This window comes from Microcaecilia unicolor, chromosome 2, assembly GCF_901765095.1.
Source record: "Microcaecilia unicolor chromosome 2, aMicUni1.1, whole genome shotgun sequence".
NCBI lineage: Eukaryota > Metazoa > Chordata > Amphibia > Gymnophiona > Siphonopidae > Microcaecilia > Microcaecilia unicolor.
Genome location: NC_044032.1, coordinates 317,787,786 through 317,809,089, shown reverse-complemented (window position 1 = coordinate 317,809,089; position 21,304 = coordinate 317,787,786). Strand labels below are relative to the sequence as shown.

At 45.0% G+C, this 21,304-nt stretch overlaps 1 protein-coding gene across 1 annotated transcript in view; it reads left to right on the top strand.

Annotated features, from left to right (window-relative positions):
* Positions 1-21,304, top strand: part of ABCA1 (ATP binding cassette subfamily A member 1) — a 706,841-nt gene that overhangs the window by 596,099 nt on the left and 89,438 nt on the right. Inside the window, 1 exon segment of the mRNA XM_030194329.1 lies at positions 20,733-20,839. Coding sequence (XP_030050189.1) covers positions 20,733-20,839 — 107 coding nt within the window.

Here is a 21,304-nt window from a genome sequence, read left to right as displayed (position 1 = left end):
GAAAACTTTCCAGACCCCGCAAGAAGCACGAGATGGTCTCCAAGAGCAACTGAACTCTGAAGATACCACCACCTGAATCCAGATCATTGGGGACTTGAGGTATAGGTTTGAGTATATTGCCACAGGGGGCAAAACCAGAATTTGAGTGGTTGCATTGATTAGTATAAGGTAGGGAATCAGAGGGGGAAGGCACCCAGGACTGCATTAGGTTGGGAATAAGAGACCGGATAACACAAGGGAAGTGTGAGCTGGGGGAGGGGAGTCATCACTGCAGGTCTTACACCACAGGGTGGATGGGGTGGATGAAGGGACAAGGGAGAGAGAAATGGGGAAGGTGGGGGGTGCAGAGGGAGAGAGGACGGGAGAGGAGGGGACAGGGGGGAGTAGGGAGGGAAGGATGGCTATTGCAGGAACAATCCGCAGCTCTGGACCAACAGACACAGGAGGGGGTCGAAAGTGGTGGGAGGAGAGCGCAGGCAATCTTGGCAAGGGAGGGCAGAAGCAATACATTTGAACATCAAGGGAGAGCCCCACGACAAGGGAACATCAAGGGAGAGCAGAACAAGATTCAGGGCAACCACCGATAAGGGTAGGCTAGTAGGGAGGCGGGCGAGGCTCGGCGCCCGGGTCCCAAGCACACAAAGTGAGAATTGTATTAACCATGGCAAATATTACATTGGGATGGCCAAGATGATCCGCTTTATTTCTTGGAATGTAGGGGGCATAGCAACGCCAGTGAAAAGATCGAAAATATTACAGGCGCTGCAGAGGCATAGGGCAGATGCGGCCTGCCTCCAGGAAACCAGGAGGAACACTGTAAGTTGAAAAGAGCATGGGTGGGGGAGGTCTTTTCCGCTTCGGCTGATGGCAGGTCGCGGGGAGTAGCGATACTAATAAGGAAAGGAATAGCAGCTGAGGCAAAATTACTCCAGGCGGACCCCCAGGGAAGATATGTGCTAATACATCTATAGCTTCAGAATAGAGAGTTCCTGGTGGTCTCTTTGTATGGGCCCAACGCTTACACGCCAACTTTTTTCCAGTCTATAATAAAGCAGTGTGCCCCATACACTTCCCTGAAACTGTTGGTGTGTGGAGACTTTAACTTAGTGGCGGACCCAGGGATAGACACTACTAATCCAAGAGAAGCGCCACAGGGGGGAGTAGAAAGCGGGCACTCCCGGTGTTCATGCGCGCCCTGAACCTGGTTGACACCTGGAGGGTGCTGCACCCAGAAGCAAAAGATTACACACACTTATCTAGGGCGCATGGCACCAGCTCCAGGATAGATTACATACTCATAGACAGCTCAGCCTTCTCCTGGGTGCGAGACACTGGAATAGGCCCCACAGAAATATCGGACCATGCGATAGTATGGATGGAGATAGAGGCCCCAGAGTATTATCAGCATAAAGGGGGATGGAGATACCCGGGGTACTTACATGGGGACAAGGAGTTCACGCACTACCTTAATACCAAGTGGGGGGACTATGAACGGTTTAATAAGCAACACATGAATAACCCTAAACTGTACTGGATGGCCTCCAAAGTGGTCGTTAGTGGGGACATAATTGCCTTTGTGCAAGCTCGTAAGAAAAAGCAGGCAAAGGCGATCTTACATCTGGAGGCCCAACTCAGGAAGCCTAAAAGAATTTACACAAAAATTCCGACAACAGCAAACAAGGAACAGTATTTAGTGGCCCAAGTCACCCTTAATACTCTAATTCATAGACAAACTATAAGATCTCTAACATATTATAAGTGTAGGTTACAGCGCTTTGGCAACAAGGCGGGCTGTTGGCGAGATTGCTGAAGACAGAGACTCCAGGGCGGGTGATTACTGCAATACAGGACCACAATGTTGTGACAAAAAATAAAAGCGAGGACATAGGGCAGATATTCTAGAACTATTTTAGTTCACTCTATGGGGGCTCGTCGAGATGGGATATGGGAGCCTTAGTGGGATACCTAGAACAAGCAGGCTTCCCTAAACTCCAGCCACAACAGATAGACATGTTAAATAGACCCATTACAGGGAAGGAATTACAAGACACGATAAAAGCATTGGCCATGAATTCGGCACCCGGGCCTGACGGCTTCATGGGAGAATACTATAAGGCCCTACCGAAAGCAGGCTTGGAGGCGTTTGGGAAATATCTAGAACAAGTAATTGAGGACAGGGAATTCCCCCTGTATGCAAATGACGCCCTGATTATGTTGATACCTAAGCCCGGTAGGGAGGGAACGCAACCAGGTTCTTACCGGCCGATCTCCTTGATAAATTTAGACGTAAAAATCCTGGCCCACATACTTACCACCCGACTGGGGCAATTGCTCCATGACCTAATAGGAGAAGAACAAGTGGGCTTTGTGAGGAACCGACAAGCAAGGAATAATGTTAGACGCCTACTGTTAGCAAAGAGTCAGCAAGACCAGGAGCCAGCTCTGATACTTAGCTTGGATGCCGAAAAGACGTTCGATAAGGTGGACTGGGGATACCTGTTTGGGCTGTTAACCTATATGGGAATTCAGGGATTGTATGGAGATGCATTGAGGGCAATGTACAATAACCCTCGGGCAGCTGTAAGGGGACCCCCTTTTGAGATTCGGCAGGGAACTAGGCAGGTATGCCCGCTCTCGCCTCTCCTCTTTGTCCTAGCAATGGAGCCCCTACTACACGTTTTGCGGACGGATAGGGGGGTGAGAGGGGTACCTTTGGTGGGAGGTACAGTTAAGGCTCTGGCATTTGCTGACGACCTCCTTGTAATAACCCAGCAGCCTGAACAGTCAATACCTAGGATATTAGAGGTGGTACAGGAGTTCGGGGCCCTCTTGAGATACATATTGAACATTCAAAAATCTAGGGCTTTGGAGGTGCTACATGGGGACACTCTCAGGCAGAAGCTGACATTGCCCATAGAGTGGGAGGCAGAGGCAATAAAGTATCTGGGTGTGATAATCCCCCAAGAGCTCCCACAACTGTATGATCGGAATATGAGAAAGTTGCTGAACACCACAAAGCTGAATCTACAAATGTGGCAAGGATTCCCTCTATCGCTCATGGGCCGGATAGCCCTCTACAACATGAAGACAGTACCCAGATGGCTCTATGTATTTCAGACTTTGCCTCTACACCTGACCAAGGCAGATGAAAAGCGGCTAAATAAGATCTTGCAGACCTTCTTGTGGGCACAGAAAAAAAACAAGAATAGCGTTGACTACCCTTCACCTATCGAGGGAATTTGGAGGCTTAGGACTGTTGAATCTACATGACATGACGATTGCAAGTGGAATGAGGCACTTGAATGACTGGCTAAGGCGCACACAATATTTTACTCTCTCTCACCTCGAGCTACAAGAAGTGGGCCAGAGACATATTAGCTACTTGCTGCACAAGAAGAGCAAAGAAGAAACTAGCTTGCTGGTGGCAGCGCAAATATTGCCTACGGCGCAGGCGGTGTGGCGCTGGCTTTGCCGACACCACAAATTCCGGGCCAGTACAACTCCATACCTCACAATCTGGGGCAATCCGGAATTTCCGCCTGGACAGCAACATGCAGCTTTTATACGCTGGAGGGACAAAGGCCTGGAGTACATGTTACAGGCAGTCGATGAGGATGGAAAGATTAAATCATGGGACCAACTTAAAACCCAGTTCTCGCTCAGCTCATCAGATTGGTTTCATTACTTTCAACTGCAACATTACAGCATTAGCCTCCCACAAGGAACATTGGCAGAAGATGTGCAAGAAGAACTGGGGTCGGCGCTTTCACTGGGAACGCAGCAAAAAGTCCCATTGAAGTATCACAGACATCTAAAGGACATGGCAAAAGAGCCAGATTTTGAGACATTATCGAAATTGTGGAGTTGGGGACAGACATTGCCACGACATTCATCCGGGAACACTTAATTGGCTACCGTAAGAGTACGGACCAAACAAATTACTGGGAGATGCAGTTTAAATTCAAACTGAGAGCGTATATGCCCCCCAGACGTGCATTCCACATGGGCCTATCGCCGGATGGAGCATGCCCCAAGTGTAAAGCAGAAGGAGCAACACTAGTGCACATGTTCTGGGGCTGCCCGCGAGTCGGAGCATATTGGAAGGCATTGACTCGGCGGGTGGCGGACATGTGGGGCATACAGTGGCAAGCAGAAGCAACGTTATTGTTCGGCCACCCAAGGCTGTATGGAGGCCTATGAAGAGGATGCCGGGCATTTGTATCCAGAGCGATCATGGTTGCTAAGAAAGTAATCTTGCTGATGTGGTTGTCGGTGGAGAGCCCTATGGTTTCCCAATGGAGAGGGCAGATGATCAACCTGCTGCGCACGGAGCAAACCATCTTGAGGTCCCAAGGGTTGCTAGTTCCAAAAAAGTTTTGGAACTGTTGGACTCTGTTTTGGCTGACCCTGACACCCCAGGCCAGAGGACAAATAATGAATATGTGATATAAGAACTGTAGCAGAGCAGAGAAATAAGAGAGCTGCGGACTACAACTGTGATAGAGGGGGGTAAGGGAGGGGAGGAGGGGGAAGGGGAGGGAGGGAGGGGGGAAATGTAAAAAGGTATTGGAGAACAAAGCGGTAGCAGGTCAGTCTGGCGATAAAAGGAAGACATTATATTGCCACCTTTTCACATGCACTGTGTTTAGCTATATAAGACACTGCTGAGACTTATGTTGGACAAATAAGTTGTTTGTATTGGTCTAAATTAGTTACTGTAAATAAGATGCTAGAGTATTTGCTGAACAAGTATTTTTGAAGTTTTCCAATAAAAAACAATTGAAAATAAAAGGGAAGAGAAGTGCTTTCTACGCCTAAAGGGGCCGTAGGTACACTCCTGCTTCTCGACAGCCGGTTCAGGCTGTGCCACAGCGCGCTCGTTCTCGTCAACCGCGTGCGCCGAAGCAGGCCCCTGCAGCTCCCCAACAAAAACCAGGGACGGTTTTTGACTGGCTCCAGTTGAGCAAAGCCGCTATCAAAGTGTCCATGCCGGACGATCTGCCTGTCGCAGGGAGGTTAAAATTTTTTCACCAAAGGTGGCCTCTTGTAACCTCCGACAGGTGGGTTCTTCAAATAGTCCGGTTAGGATACACCCTAAATCTGGAATCCAAACCTCCAAATTGCCCACCGAGAGCTCAGTCCTTCAGCTCCCAGCACAGGCAAGTACTTGCAGAGGAACTCTCCGCCCTTCTCAGCGCCAATGCGGTCGAGCCCGTTCAACCAGGGCAAGAAGGGCTGGGATTCTATTCCGGGTACTTCCTTGTGGAAAAGAAAACAGGGGGGATGCGTCCCATCCTAGACCTAAGGGGCCTGAACAAATATCTGGTTCGAGAAAAGTTCAGGATGCTTTCCCTGGGCACCCTTCTTCCCATGATTGAGGAAAACGATTGGCTATGCTCTCTGGACTTAAAGGATGCTTACACTCACATTTCAATACTTCCAGCTCACAGGAAGTATCTGCGGTTTCGGCTGGGAACGCAGCACTTTCAGTACTGTGTGCTGCCTTTTGGCTTGGCGTCTGTGCCCAGGGTATTTACCAAGTGCCTGGCAGTTGTTGCAGCGTCCCTACACAGACTGGGAGTGCATGTGCTCCCTTATCTCGACGATTGGCTGGTGAAGAGCAGCAGCTTTACAGTCCATGTGGATGACTATTCAAGTGCTGGAGCTACTTGGGTTTGTAATCAGTTACCCAAAGTCCCATCTCAGGCCTGTTCAAAAATTGGAATTCATAGGGGCTCTGTTATGCACGAAGACAGCTTGTGCCTATCTTCCCGAGCCAAGAGCAGACAACCTTCTGTCTCTGGTCTCCAGGGTTCAAGTGTCTCAGCAGATCACAGCTAGGCAAATGTTGAGATTTCTGGGGCACATGGCTTCCACAGTTCATGTAACTCCCATGGCACGTCTACACATGAGATCAGCTCAGTGGACCCTAGCTTCCCAGTGGTATCAAACTACAGGAGATCTAGAGGATGTGATCCAGCTGTCCACCGACTTTCGGAATTCCCTTCAGTGGTGAGCAATTCGATCCAATTTGGTTTTGGGGCGCCCATTCCAAATTCCTCAGCCACAAAAAGTGCTGACGACAGATGCATCCCTCCTAGGGTGGGGAGCGCATGTAGATGGGCTTCATACTCAAGGAGCTTGGTCCCTTCAGGAAAAGCATCTTCAGATCAACCTCCTGGAGTTGCGAGCGATCTGGAACGCTCTAAAGGCTTTCAGAGATCGGCTATCCAACTAAATTATTCTAATTCAAACAGACAATCAGGTTGCAATGTACTACCTCAACAAGCAAGGGGGTACCGGATCTCACCCTCTGTGTCAGGAAGCCATTCAGATGTGGCTTTGGGCTCACCAACACGGCTTGCTTCTCCAAGCCATTTATCTAGCTGGCGTAAACAACAGTCTGGCCAACAGGTTGAGCAGGATAATGCAACCTCATGAGTGGTCGCTGAACATGGCTGTAGCCAGAAAGGTTTTCCAAGCATGGGGCACCCCCTCGGTGGATCTTTTTGCCACTCAACTCAATCACAAGGTCCCTCAGTTCTGTTCCAGACTACAGGCCCACGGCAGGCTAGCGTCGGATGCCTTTCTCCTTCATTGGGGGACAGGCTATCTATACACGTATCCTCCCATACCTCTGGCGGGGAAGACTTTGCTGAAACTCAAGCAAGATCGAGAGTCCATGATTCTGATAGCGCCCTTTTGGCCCCGTCAGATCTGGTTCCCTCTTCTTCTGGAGTTATCTTCCGAAGAACCATGGAGATTGGACTGTTTTCCAACCCTCATTACTCAGAACGAGGGGGCGCTTCTACATCCCAACCTCCAGTCTCTGGCTCTCACGGCCTGGATGTTGAGAGCTTAGAATTCGCCTCCTTGGGTCTTTCTGAGGGTGTCTCCCAAGTCTTGCTTGCTTCCAGGAAAGATTCCACTAAGAGCTGTTACTCCTTTAAATGGGTTTGCCGTCTGGTGTGACAGCAGGGCCCTAGATCCTTTTTCTTGTCCTACACAGACCCTGCTTGAATACCTTCTACACTTATCAGAGTCTGGTCTCAAGACCAACTCCGTAAGGGTTCACCTCAGTGCAATTAGTGCTTATCATCCACGTGTAGAAGGTCGGCCTATCTCTGGACAACCTTTAGTTGTTCGCTTCATGAGAGGTTTGCTTTTGTCAAAGCCCCCTGTCAAACCTCCTCCAGTGTCATGGGCATAGGCGCCCAGTATAAGAGGCTTGGAGAGGCTAAGCCTCCCCCCTGCTGCAGCAGAATGGATCAGCTGTGGAGCAGCTGCTCTGAGGGGATTAAATTGTTGATTTACCTCCATCCTCACAGCAGGAGCTGCAGTGAAAGCCCTCTAGCAGTTGTAGAAATTGGTTTATGGTTTGTTTACCTTACTGCTGGGAAAGCAGGGGGGGTTGGCTGGAGGTGTCCTGGGTTGCCAGGGAGATATTGAAGGAGGATGACTTCCTGACCTGCACTGAGGACAGACAGCAGCAGAACGGATACTGGGCCAGCATGATCAGAAAAAGTCACCAGACAACAAAGGTAGAAAAGATCATTTTATTTTCATTATAGAGTTTGGAATATGTCCACTTTGAGAATCAGATGCTCAACATTAAAAGTTTATATTTATTTACTTATTTATGGCATTTTATCCACATTAAACATGAATTAGGGTGTTTTGTGGTTCTAGATGAGAATTGTGATGATATGATCCCTTGTTTCATATTGTTGACAGTCTGCATTTTCCATATGGGTGGTATATTGGTGTATTAGGTCTGCCCAGTGTAATATTTATGGTACAGTAAGGTTCTGAGTGTGTTTTTGGACAAAGTTGTGCATAGTGTTTTGCAGTTGAGCGATTGAGCAACCACTTTATTCTTTGACATATGATACATACCTAATATCTAAATTTAATAAAAGGTATTAATTGTGACTTTTATTTTTACTTATTTATTTCGTGTTATCAGACAATTTTGGATTTAAGCTTCACCCCTGGCCCCACCCCCTAACCCCGCCCCCTTTAGCCTCCCCAAACAGTTGGGCCACCGACCGCCTATGGTCATGGGATCTCAATGTTGTTCTTACCCAGCTGATGAAACCCCCTTTCGAGCCACTGAATTCCTGCCATCTGAAGTACTTGACCTGGAAGGTCATTTTCTTGGTGGCAGTTACTTCAGCTCGTAGGGTCAGGGAGCTTCAGGCTCTAGTGGTTCATGCTCCTTATCTTAAATTTCATCATAACAGAGTAGTCCTCCGCACGCACCCTAAGTTCCTGCGAAGGTGGTGTCGGAGTTCCATCTGAACCAGTCGATTGTCTTGCCAACATTCTTCCCCCGTCCTCATACCGTCCTGGCGAAAGCAAGCTGCACACTTTTGACTGCAAAAGAGCATTGGCCTTTTACATGGAGCGGACAAGCCCCCACAGACAGTCCACCCAATTGTTTATTTCTTTTAATCCCAACAAGAGGGAGTTGCTGTCGGGAAACGCACCATATCCAATTGGCTAGCAGATTGCATTTCCTTCACTTATGCCCAAGCTGGGCTGACTTTAGAGGGCCATGTCACGGCTCATAATGTTAGAGCCATGGCTGCGTCAGTGGCTCATCTGAGGTCATCAGTCCACACATTCACATCTCACTACTGCCTTCAGCAGGACAGTCGACGCGACAGTCGGTTTGGGCAGTCGGTGCTGCAGAATCTGTTTGGGGTTTAGAATCCAACTCCAACCCTCCTAGGCCCATTTTTATTCTGTTCCAGGCTGCACTCTCAGTTAGATGTTTCTTGTTTCAGGTCAATCCTTGTTATGCCCTCGCCGTTGCGAGGTCCAATTGACCAATGGTTATTGTTTTGAGTGAGCCTGGGGGCTAGGGATACCCCACACATGAAAATATCAGCCTGCTTGTCCTCGGAGAAAGCGAAGTTTCTTACCTGAAGCAGGTATTCTCCGAGGACAGCAGGCTGGATATTCTTACAAACCCTCCCACCTCCCCTTTGGAGTTGTCTTTCTTTTCATCTATTGGATTCAACTGAGGAGCGTGACCGCACAGCAGGCAAGAAATCATGCATGCGCAGTGCAAGCACCACGCGCAGTGGAACGCTACAGAAGAGACTTCTGGCGATTTTTTGCTTAAACTGCTCCGGGCCCGACGTGACGTCGCCCACACGTGAGAATATCCAGCGTGCTGTACTCGGAGAATACCTGCTTCAGGTAAGAAACTTCGCTTTATGGCATAGTATGTTGCTTACAATATCGACACAATACACAATGAAACATCTTAATAGCTTAGAGTGTAAGCGAAGGTGGAGCATATAGACGAATAAGATAGAATAATGAGAGTTAGAGAATAAGGGAACTAAGAGAAAGTTGCATGTGGAACCAGAAAGGTGCATGAAATTGATCTCAGCTAGGGTAGGAGTGGATAGCAAGTTCTGCTACAATACTGTATTTGCAGCTAGTCCTTGTTTGTGTGTGAGACTAGTAATTTAGTTGCTTCTTTCATTAATGGCTTGGGAGAACAGCCAAGCTTTCACCTGCTTCCTGAACTAGAGGTAGTCTTGTGTTGAGTGAAGCCTTTCAGGGAGTGCATTCATGGGCGTAGTTTGACTGTTTCATTTGGGGGACAAAGGATGGGGCGAAGCATATTAGCATATTCATTTGCATATATATATTTCAACATTTTTATTGATGATTCCCAAAAAAAGGCAGCACTTTCTTCCTTCCTTCCTCCATGAATATGCTAATATGGAGGAAGGAAGGAAGGAAGTGCTGCCTTTTTTTGGGAATAACCATAATGAATATGTATGAGATATCAAGCCCGCTCTTTCTCCCTCCCTTCCTCCTTACCCAGCACTCCCTCTTCCTCTCCAGTAGTATTTCCCCACCCCCTTTCCCATACCATGCCTGTGTTGACCTTAGAAATGCATAGGCTCTATATGTAGAAATGCAGTACTGAGGAGGCAAAATTATTTATTATTATTATTTATTGCATTTGTATCCCACATTATCCCACCTATTTGCAGGCTAAATGTGGCTTACATAGTTTTGTTAACACATTTAATCCTGAATGTCAGGTACAGTTTTTATTGTGCAGAGATTAATTAAGGGAAGAAAGTAGAGAGAAGAAGGAAGGAATTTATTAGGTATAGTAGAAGGTGGGTTTTTAAGAATTGGATTAGTGAGGTTCTGGGTTTTCATTGTAGGCTTTGTTGAAGAAATATGTCTTGAGGGATTTGCGAAAGATAGTTGTTTCATTGATTGTCTCTAGGTAGTGCGTTACATAACTTCGTGCTCATGTAAGAGAAGGTGGTAGCATGAATCAGCTTATATTTTAGTCCTTTGCAGCTGGGGAAGTGCAGGTTGAGAAATTTGCAAGATGATTTTGTGGCGTTTCTGGAAGGTAGGTCCACGAGGTTTAGCATGTAGATTGGGGCGTCTGCGTGAATGATTTTGTGTACCATTGTACAGATCTTGAATGCAATACGTTCCTTAAGTGGGAGCCAATGAAGTTTCTCTCTTAACGGTTTTGCGTTTTCATATTTAGTTTTTCCAAATATGAGTCTTGCAGTAGTATTCTGGGCAGTTTGGAGTTTCTTGATGTTCTGCTCTTTGCAGCCTGCGTACAGTGCATTGTAGTAATCAAGATGACTTATTACCATTGACTGTACCAGGGTACGGAATATGTATCTCGGGAAGAAAGGTTTTAGTCTTTTGAGTTTCCACATGGAATAGAACATCTTTTTCGTCGTGTTTTTCATGTGGGCATCGAGAGTAAGGTTTCGATCAATGGCTGACAATTGACAGTAAATAGTTTCTTACCTTACAGAGTAATGTCTTCAGATGGGTAGTTAGTTCCATGAGCTACAGGAATGAACCTCACTCATAAATCAGAGTGCACTGCTTGGTGATTATCTCAGTCTCCGATGTATTGCTGATGCTCTTCTCTATTCTTTTCATTGTGTCAGATCTTCATCTTCTAATCTACTCTTAGCTATTTCTTGCTCAAGCTGTTGAGAAGTTTTCTGTTATTATGGAAGGTTTCCTTTGCACATTTGCCTTTATCAAAAGTCATCCTAAAACTAGTCTTCACTATTTGTAGAACTATCATGAAACTGACCATCTTAAGAGCTGTACAGCTTCAAAAATCTAAAATCATACCTCTGGAACTGAAGCTCAACATAGCTCAAAGAGTTCATACAGCATGCAATAGAGGCCATTGTGTTTGGTGTAACAATCATAACAACAAATATATAGTGGAAAAAAAGCAAAATTTAACTTAATGTAAACGCAGTCGCCTTTCTTTCCTGTTGGCATTAACATCCACAATCTTCTCTGGATTTAGCTTTGCTGTTAAGTCTGCTTCAATGTGAAGAAGAGCCAAAGCTGAAAATCTATCTTCTCTCATAGTTGAACGCATCCAGTTTCTAATCCATCTCATTGCTGAAGATCTTCGTTCTGATGTAGCTGTTCCAACAGGGAATGTTATCGCTAACTGAATGAGTTTGTAGTAGTTAGGATACATTATTGGAGTCACTTCTTCTTGAAGTCTTTCAAAGGTGACTGGAGTTTGAGAATTGTTAAGAATATTCATTTCTGCAGCCACAAGATGAGGATTTATTTTTAGAAGATCTCCATATTTCTGTAAGAGTGGATGGATGCCAGTTTTGTCACACCTTAAAACAGAGTCACAGGCTTCAGCAATTTTCATTGATTCTTTTGAGAATCATCTGTCTAATTCAGAAACTATGGCATCTAAAACAGGGAAGTACAACTGCTCACGCCACCAATTTCTTTCTGTGGTTGATGTAGTTTGTGTTTCATCTTTACTTAGTGTCTGCTCTTTGTGTTCTCTTTGACCCAGAGTTGTTGTAACAAAGAAATTGGTACGAGCTAGTGAGGTTTTACAAGCTCTTTTTCTTTTTGTAGAATCCTCACCTGATACTGCAATGTTGTGACTTTGACAGAATGCCATAATTTCTTTCCATATATCATTCCAGTCATCAGCTTGTCTGCATTTCTCAAAGTGTGTTTTCAGTTTTTCTATGAGAGAGAAGCTTTTCCAAGTGTGTTATCAGTGCTCTGAAGTCCTTTATGGGCAACATGGATAATCTTCATTATGTTTTCAAAGATAACGAAACATGCAATGAATGATACTGTAGTCATGTGATGATAAAGGCCACTTGCTTCCACAGACCACTTTTCACCTTTTTCTGTCAGATCATAATTCATAATGGCAGCATATTGTGTTTTAACTGCAAAAACACTTCTCCACTTATGTGCCCAGCGTGTTTCACTTGGTTGCACAATCTCTTTCTGCTTTAGACCTAATGATTTCTGCATGTCAGTAAACTTTTGATGATTGGTCGGCTCAGCAAAGACAGAGTAAAGTTTATCAAGTATAGTTAGAAATCCCATAATACTACGATTTACTCTGCAGCATTCTACAAGCACTAAGTTGAGTTTATGTGCCATACAATGAATGTATACAGCAGGGGCGTAGCCAGACAACAGATTTTGGGTGGGCCTAGGCAAGAAGTAGGTGGGCACCCAGTGTTCTCCCCTTCACCCACCACCAAAAGAAAATCTCAGCTGGTGGGAAAACGCTTCTTTCCACCTTAGCAGTCTGCAGCAGGCATGCGCTGAAAACTGAATATGCGCAGGTGCTGGTATCCTGGAGAATAGCGTTTTCATTACCATCAGGGGGAAGACTTCTGCTGCCGGAGCTTGGGATCCCCACCTGCTACCGCTAATACGTGTGCCTGAGCCCTAATTGGGTGGGCCCCGGCCCACTCAGGCCCACCTGTGGCTACGCCACTGGTATACAGCAAACTGGTGGTCTTCTTTCATTCGCTGCTGTACTTCGGTCACATGTCCTGACATAACACAAGCACCATCATAAGACTGGGCAACAGCTGGAGTATTTTGCATACCACTTGTTTCTAAACCTCTCTTGATGGCAGTATAAATCCCATCTGCATTTCAGGAAGATGAGCAATCAATAAAGCATAGAAATTTCTTTTTAATCTGAAGTTTCTCTGCATATCTGATACAAACAGAAAGCTGTTCTGTCTTAAAAGACCTGGCCTCATCTGCCATTATCGCAAAGAAGCCTGTTTCATTCACTGCCTCTACAATTTGTTTGCAAAGTAGATCTGCACAAATCTGAACAATTTAATTTTGAAATTCTGGGCTTGTGTAACTAAAATAACAGTCCTGCATTTTTTGTAAACTTGTATCATAGTTTGAAAAACAAATCACAGAATTCACTAAAAATTCCTCTAAAATTGGAATCTGTTCCCTCTTCATGGCCTCAGAAAGGTAACCCAAGTTTTGAAAGTAATTTAATAATATTACACACCTTGCAGAGGTAATCCCTGTTTCTCTGGACTGCATTCTTATGACTCTCAGAAAGCTTTGCTGCTACTGATCCAGCCTTTTCACTCTGTTTGAAGCACTGCCACTTCTCCATGCTTTTCACATGTATCTGAGAAGATCCATGCTTTGTCAGTTTTTCTGAGATTTTCTTCCAATCTCGCACACCTGTTTTGATAAATGAGTCCTCATCATAGGCTGTTTCTGCCTGGAAGTGTCGACAGGGAAAGCAGAATGCAGCATCTTGCTGGATGAAGTAATCAACCCAGGGGAATTTTGCATAATGGAAAAATGAAAATGAGCGGTTATACTTCCCAAACATTCTTTTCGGAAAATCATGCAGATGTGGTTGATTTTTTCCATTACATTTTTCTCCAAGGTCTGAAGCAGCAGCTGGGCTTTTTATATCAACTGTGCTTGTACTCGGTGCATCTAAGGAGAGTAGCACAGGGCTTGCTCTGAAGTTGATGCTAAATGCTCATGGGAATCAAGAACTGGTAGTTCAGCACTTGCTTTCACAAAAAACTTTCTAATATCCATTTTGCATTTGATACATCAAAAGTTTGCTCTCTGGTATATTTAGAAAAATCAAACAGGCTCAGAAAAGAAGTACTAGATTTCCTTCCCCTTCCTTAGCAATTGCAAAGTCACACCATAAAAAATACATTAATTTTGATGTCACTATGGTAACAACAATATAAATTTAATTTTAATGTTTTCTATTGACTTTATAAACACTAGGCTTCCCAAGGCAGATTACAACTAGACAATTGCAAAGTCACACCTTAAAAAAACTGGAGAGAAAGAGGGGTGCACCCAACCAAAACAGTGTTAGAGATCTGGCCATCTGAATTTATTTATTTTCTCCTCCATCTTGTAAGGCACTGCCTACCCAACAAAAACAGTGTTAGAGGACTGGCCATCTGGATTTATTTTCTCCAGAAGAAAATAAATAAATTCAGATGGCCAGATCTCTAACAGATGGACCAATAAAGAACGACAACGTGGATGTAGGCAGCAGGTTTGCTAGAGCTAGGTATGAAGATTATTATTTTAAAAACATTTCTAACTTAGAAGTCACAAAGAAAAATCCAAATTTCCTCTCTCCTCTACAGGGCCGGTCCTAGGGTCTCTGGTGCCCCCCTGCAGACTATCAGTTGGTGCCCCCCCCCCTCCCGTCTAGCATCTTCTTTCTCTCTTCTCCCACCCTGTCCCCGTTTTCAGCTCAGTGCCTTAAAAGGCAGCAGCAGAAATAAATAATAGATCCGTGCCGCGAGGCCATTACCTTGGCTTAAAGAACTTGAAGATTCTTCTCTTCTGCTCTGCCGAGTCCCGACTGGTGGCGTGGTCCGTGGACGGCAGGGGTGGAGGAGGAGTGCACTAGCCAGTGCAGGAAAGCCAGGACAGGGGCGGAAGCTTAGGGCAGTGAGTCAAGCAGTCAGCTGGGAGCCTCAGTGCCTGGGATGGAGGAGCGAGCCGGCCGGAGGACTCATAGACGTGAGACACTTCAAGGCCCGGCCACAACCGCAACCGCAAGGCGCATTGGTGTGCACGCAGGGTGCTGCAGGGGGAGGAGGCGTCATCGTGACATCGAGAGCAGAGCCGCTGGCCAGGCTGGAAAGAGACGAGTAGCGCCACGGAGGTGTAAAGCGCGCGCGCCGCTGCGTGCAGCATTACGGGAAGCAGGAACACACTGGGCATGGACAGGCCAGAGCAGAGGACACTCCCCATGGCCCCATTGGTTTGCACCCGCCGTCGAACAGCTGGGCAGGCCGCAGGAGGGAGGCGCATGCGGCGCCCTTGAAAGCAGGTGCCCCCCCTGCGGTGCTTACCCCGCTTACCGGGTTGGACCGGCCCTGTTCCTCTAACAAGATGGAGGTACAGAACGACAACGTGGATGCAGGCAGCAGGTTTGCTAGGGCTAGGCATGAAGATTATTATTTTAACATTTCTAACTTAGAAGTCACAAAGAAAAATCCAAATCTCGTTCTCTCTCCTCTAACAAGATGGCGATGGCTGCGCGGGGGAGTGGGAAAAAAAAAGAGATTTACGGTTACCAACTGACATTTTCTTCCTTCCTTACACTGTGCGGACTCAGGAGGACTACGTAGACTCACTTCCAGTACCGAAGGCTTGTTGCAGCGGCGAACTAGCAGTAGTAAAACCACCAAACAGGCAGGCTTGACTCCGTCCTTCATTTCCCTGCCCTCTCAGCATCCCGCCCAAAAGGAAATGACATCACTGGAAGACGGGACGCAGAGAGGGCAGGGAAGCGAAGGACGGAGTCAAGCCTGCCTGTTTGGTGCTTTTACTGCGACTTCGTCTTCGGGTCATAAGTCTTTGCATTTGGGGGGCAATGCCCCCCCTCGCCCCTCCCCCCAGTCTACGCCCATGAGTGCATTCCAGAGTGTGGTGGCTACTCCAAAGTAGGTTTATTGGTAGCTGTCACATTGAGTGATGTCCTTTGGAGAGGGTGTGGTTAGGGATACTCCTTGGAAGAACCTTAGAGAGAGATCCTATTCTTCAGGTACCTGGGCCCATTTCCTTTACAGGCCATGAAGGTCAGACACAGAGTTTTAAATTTAGCCCTGTATTGCACTGGTTGCTAGTGACGTTTTTGCAGAAATGGTGTGATGTGATCACTTCACTTACTACAATCTTGCAACAGCATTTCAAATCAAATGGAGCTGGTGCAAACCCTTTGTCCTCAGACCAATGTAGAGTGCATCCGTCCTGATGTTATCATGCATGAGCTACTGTGGCAAAATTTGCCTTCTTGATGTATGGAGAGAGGATGCTTAATAGTTGTAGATGATAGAAAAACATCTGAAAAACATCATAAAGCGGCAGAAGAACGTTTTTCTCGCCAAAACATCTAAGTTGTGATTTTCTAAACTCTGATTTGAGATGTTTATCTCCGCAGTTCGTCCAAATTCAAGAGGGCTTGTTTTGGGCAGAACATGGGTGCTCCCAAAAATTGGATGTTTTTCTGTCATAATGGAACAAAACCAAAATGCCAATTGAGACTGTTTTGTCTAGACCTGCATGACTAAGTTACAGAAAGGTGCCCTAAATGACCCCCCTCCCACTCCCCAAAGATGTGACAGTTCATACTAGGCGCTATGATGGCCATTCCTATTAGAGCAGCAAGCTGGTTCCAGGAATACGCTAGTGGTCAGTGTAGTGGACTGTAGATAAGGAGACTCAGGGCTATATCCCACTCTAACTGGTACACTTGTGGTTGAAAGTATGAGCCCTCCAAAAACCACTAAATAGCTGCTGTACCTATATATTTATTTATTTATTGCATTTGTATCCCACATTTTCCCACCTTTTTGCGGGCTCAGTGTGGCTTACAATACATTATGAATCATGGAAATACAATTTGTTACAACTCGGTTATGGATTACATTGTGATGAGTTATGCTAGACAAGGTGACACCTGCAGGCTTGAGGGCTATTGTAGTGGTGTACATTGAGGTACAGTTGGCTTTTTTCTGTTTCTGGAGGGCTCACAATACAGTATAAGGAAGTTACAGTGAAAGATGTACCTGGGACCTTTTATGTGAAGTGCACTATAGTGCCCCTAGAGTGCCCCACTGCTCTGCTGGAATGTCTGTTTGGCCAGTCTACAAAAAATGCTAGCTCTCAGACAACCCAATGGCTTGTTTTTGTGCATTTTTCCCTAGGACTTTTTTTTTCCCAAAATGGTACCTAAAGATGCACTGAGAGCAAAAACATCTGGAAAATGATTTTCAAAACAAAATTAACATTTTTCTGGTTTGAAAATTGCTCTGTCACTCAATTTTTGGACATTTTTCACAAAACATCCCAAATCAGATTTGGACATCATATCGAAAATGCCCAAGTGCCTAAGTTCCCTAGTATAGGCTTCTGACATGTGCCCTTAGAATTCCACTTAAGTATGTGTACAGCAGATCATTGTTACTTTCTTCACAGTGAATGTCAAGTTTTCTTGAAAAGAGGGTTAAAAATTAAAGCACACTATTGCTATTTTCTGGAGGAAGGGATCACTGGCTGTGTTTTCATGTACACATGACAGTGTTGAAAGACATCATGCAACCTGTTACCTGGTGTGTCAGCTGCAGTATTGGCTGGCAGAAAACAGATTTGTGCTGCTCTAGAACATGCTGTTTTGTTTGTTATGCTTAGCTGTGCATGTGGATCATTGTCTTTGTGGTCTTTCCTAGAGCTTTTATGTGTCCCTGAAAATCTAATAGTGATTCTTCTATTTTACATATATACACCTCAAGAGTCATTTGGATATTGGTATTTGTCTTGCTATGAAAAATGATTAAATGTTTGTAAAGTAATTTTGATAACATTTCCTACTCTTTCACAATATTTGATATATTTATTACATTCATCTGCACCATATTTCAGGGGTTGTTTTACTAAGATGCACTAACAGATTAGTTTATTAAGACTTGCTATACTGCCTAGGCTAACTTCCAGATCTAGGCGGTTTTATAATACTAAAATACAATTATAAAGTAGGAAACAAACTACAATAAAAAGACAGGAAAGGATCTTACATACATTCCAGAGAGACCAGAATCATCCAAAGCAATAAAGAGGGAGAAAATAGCAAAAGAGAGAGAAAAGCAGTAGAAGGTTAAGGGGAAACAGTGAAACTGAGTGCACCAATTCCTGCTTAAAAATCAAGTAGTATCGAATGCGTGCTGAACAGCATAATTCATGTAGTATTGAAAGCTTGGTGAAAAGGCATGTTTTTAGTGCGCATTAATGAATTAAGGTGAGTTAAATGCCATGCACCCTACAGGTATACAATGGGTTTGCGGCATTTAGAGCATGCTAAATGTGTTGGTGCACCTTAATAAAACGACTCCTAAATGTCAAGCCAAATATTATGCCATCACTGATTCAAAATTTTGAAACTGAACAATTTATATAGTTAACTATAATGTTACCTATATGTAACTGCTGTCCAGTTCACAATTCAAATCGATTCACCAGTTCATTTTGGACGAATGGATTATCGATTTGTTTTAGCAAAAATCGGGAGTCCCGATTTGGGACTTCCCCACCTCCCTCCTGCTGTTACCCAAAATACGGCAAAGACTCGCTATGGGGCTGGTTCTCCCTATTGGCGCAGGCTGCCAGCTCTGCCCTGGAACAGGAAGTGACATAAAGGGGACAGGACTGGCAATCACGCCAACGGACAGTCTAGACCACATGGTGAGTTTAGCTTCTTTTGCCACTGTTGCTGCTCTAGAGTAGCAGCAGCAGCAGGGGTGTCAGGGTAGGAGGGAGAACTGGATTGGGGGTTACAGAGATGGAAGGGTGGCTGGAGGTGGAGAGAGGGCAAAGGCTGGATGGAAAAGGACAGAGAAGGAAGGCAGACCATGGATGGAATGAGGGAGAGTAGGGGGAATAGAAAGAAGAAACACACTGGATGGAAGGGGGAAAGAAGGGAGGCAGATGAATGGAAGGAGGGGAGAAGGAGAGCAGATGCTGGATGGAAGGTGGAGGGGAGCTGAGCCTGGATGGTAAGGGGCAGACACTGGATTGAAGGAAAGAGAAGGAGAACAGACCATGGATGAAGGAGGAAAGAGAAGGAGGGCAGGCGCTGGATAGAAGGGGAAGAGAAGGAGGGCAGACACTGAATGGAAGGGGGAGGAGAGGGCAAGAGAGAAGGAGAGCAGACCGTGGATGAAGGAGGTGAGAGAAGGAGGGCAGACGCTGGATAGAAGGGGAGATAAGGAGGGCTGGATGGGAGGGGATTGTGGACACAAAACAAACAACACTCTTATTGGGGTGTTATGGGTCCCAACCAGACTAACGTTGGTTAAGGAAGTGACAGAAGTAACTGTATCACCCCTTATCCTTAGATCTAAGCCCACTGTGCAAAAGTAGTAAAAGAAAATAACTATACACCCAGATATTATAAAAATAGGGTCTTAAGTACATAAGAATTGCCATACTGGGAAAGAGCAAAGGTCCATCAACCCCGGCATCCTGTTTCCAACAGTGGCCAATCTAGGTCACAAATACCTGGCAAGATCCCCAAAAAAGTACAAAGCTTATCCCAGAAATAGTAGATTTTCCCCGTCCATTTAATGATCTATGGACTTTTTCTTAAGTAAGCCATCCAAACATTTTTTAAGCTCCGCTAAGCTAACCACCTTTACCACATTCTCTGGCAATGAATGCCAGAGTTTAATTACACGTTGAGTGAAGAAAAACTTTCTCCCATTCGTTTTAAAAAAGGAGCAGAGAAGGGCTACGAAAATGATAAAGGGGATGGGACGACTTCCCTATGAGGAAAGGCTAAAGCGGTTAGGGCTCATCAGCTTGGAGAAAAGGCGGCTGAGGGGAGATATGATAGAGGTCTATAAAATAATGAGTAGAGTGGAATGGGTAGATGTGAAGCACCTGTTTACGCTTTCCAAAAATACTAGAACTAGGGGGCAATGTCTTAGAGTCTTTAGAGAGAGAATGTCTGAATATGCACATCATAATCAGGTTCTAAATGCTGGATAGTGCCATATATGTAGGGCTGTGTATGTCATATAAGTCCATATAGTCTCATGGATGGCTAGGCACAGGGGAGGACATGAGAGAAAGAAGGCAGATGCTGGTCCTGGGGGAGGAACGACAAGAGGGGATCAGGGACAGGAGGAAAGGAGAAATAAGGGGAGAAGCTGAACATGAGGAGGGACAGGAACATAGATATGCAATGCTGGATATGGGGAGGGGGGTGGATAGAGACACAGAATTGTGTGCTGGACAGGGCAAGAATAAAGATACAGAGCGGGGCGATGTTCAACATGGTAGGAAGATAGGGGCAGGGACACAGAGGAGAATTGAATGATGGACATGGACACAGAAGAAATATTAAATAGACCAGGAGACCCTGGCAAGAGTTAAGAGAAGACAGAGGAAAGTGGAAACCAGAGACATAATTACAAAAATTAAAAGATCAGACAACAAAGGTAGAAAAATGAATTTTATTTTCTATTTATTGATAGTATTCTTAAAGGACTGTATCAAATTGAATCGAATAAAAAAGATCGATTGATATGAGTGAATTGAATCGAGTCAAAAAATTTTGGCCGAATCGGACAGCACTATCAACTCTCAGAGGCATGTTCTGCTTGGTGAATTCTCTCACTAAATGCACTAAGGGGTTCTGTTACAATGGCATGCTAGCGTTTTTAGTGCACATGTTATAAATTTGTGGGCGTCTCTAGCATTTAGTATGCATTAAAAATGCTAGCGCATCTTTGTAAAAGACCTCCTAAGTATATTTAGGAGAAGGTTTGTCATTTCTTTAGTCGGGCTCTCTTATTTAACTGAGGGGTTACACTTGATATTTTCAGTGCTTCGGACTTTTGGGAGTTAACGGTGCTGGCAAAACAACAACTTTCAAGATGCTTACTGGAGACACAGGTGTGACTGGAGGAGAAGCATTCCTGAAGGGCAACAGGTTAGAAAAAGACTCCAATTCCAACTTACTGAATTTAGAACTTGTTTGCTTGTACAAAGTTGGTACAGCAATTCCCAAATGTAATTTTATTACTGTTCACACTACAGACTGATCAGAATTTTTAAAGTGAAAGCATGAACTGCTTTTGCTTTGAAAATTACTCCAGAAAAGGCACCCACTCAAATTTATGTTTTTATTTTATTTGATATACTGTAAATAATAAAAATATCTAGTTGATCATGGCAGATTGAAAAGTGGCCTTAGCTTGTAGCGCTATAGAAATGCTAAATAGTAGTAGTAGTAGTAGCACACCCTTGTGCAGGTTTTTCCTATACGCTAAGGCCATTTATACGACAGCCGTAAAAATGGCCTTTTTCCATTTTTTTTGTATTAATTTCTACGTGCTAATGTTTCTAAATCCAAAAATGGGATAAAGGTCCCACAATTGCAATCAACAAAAAATCA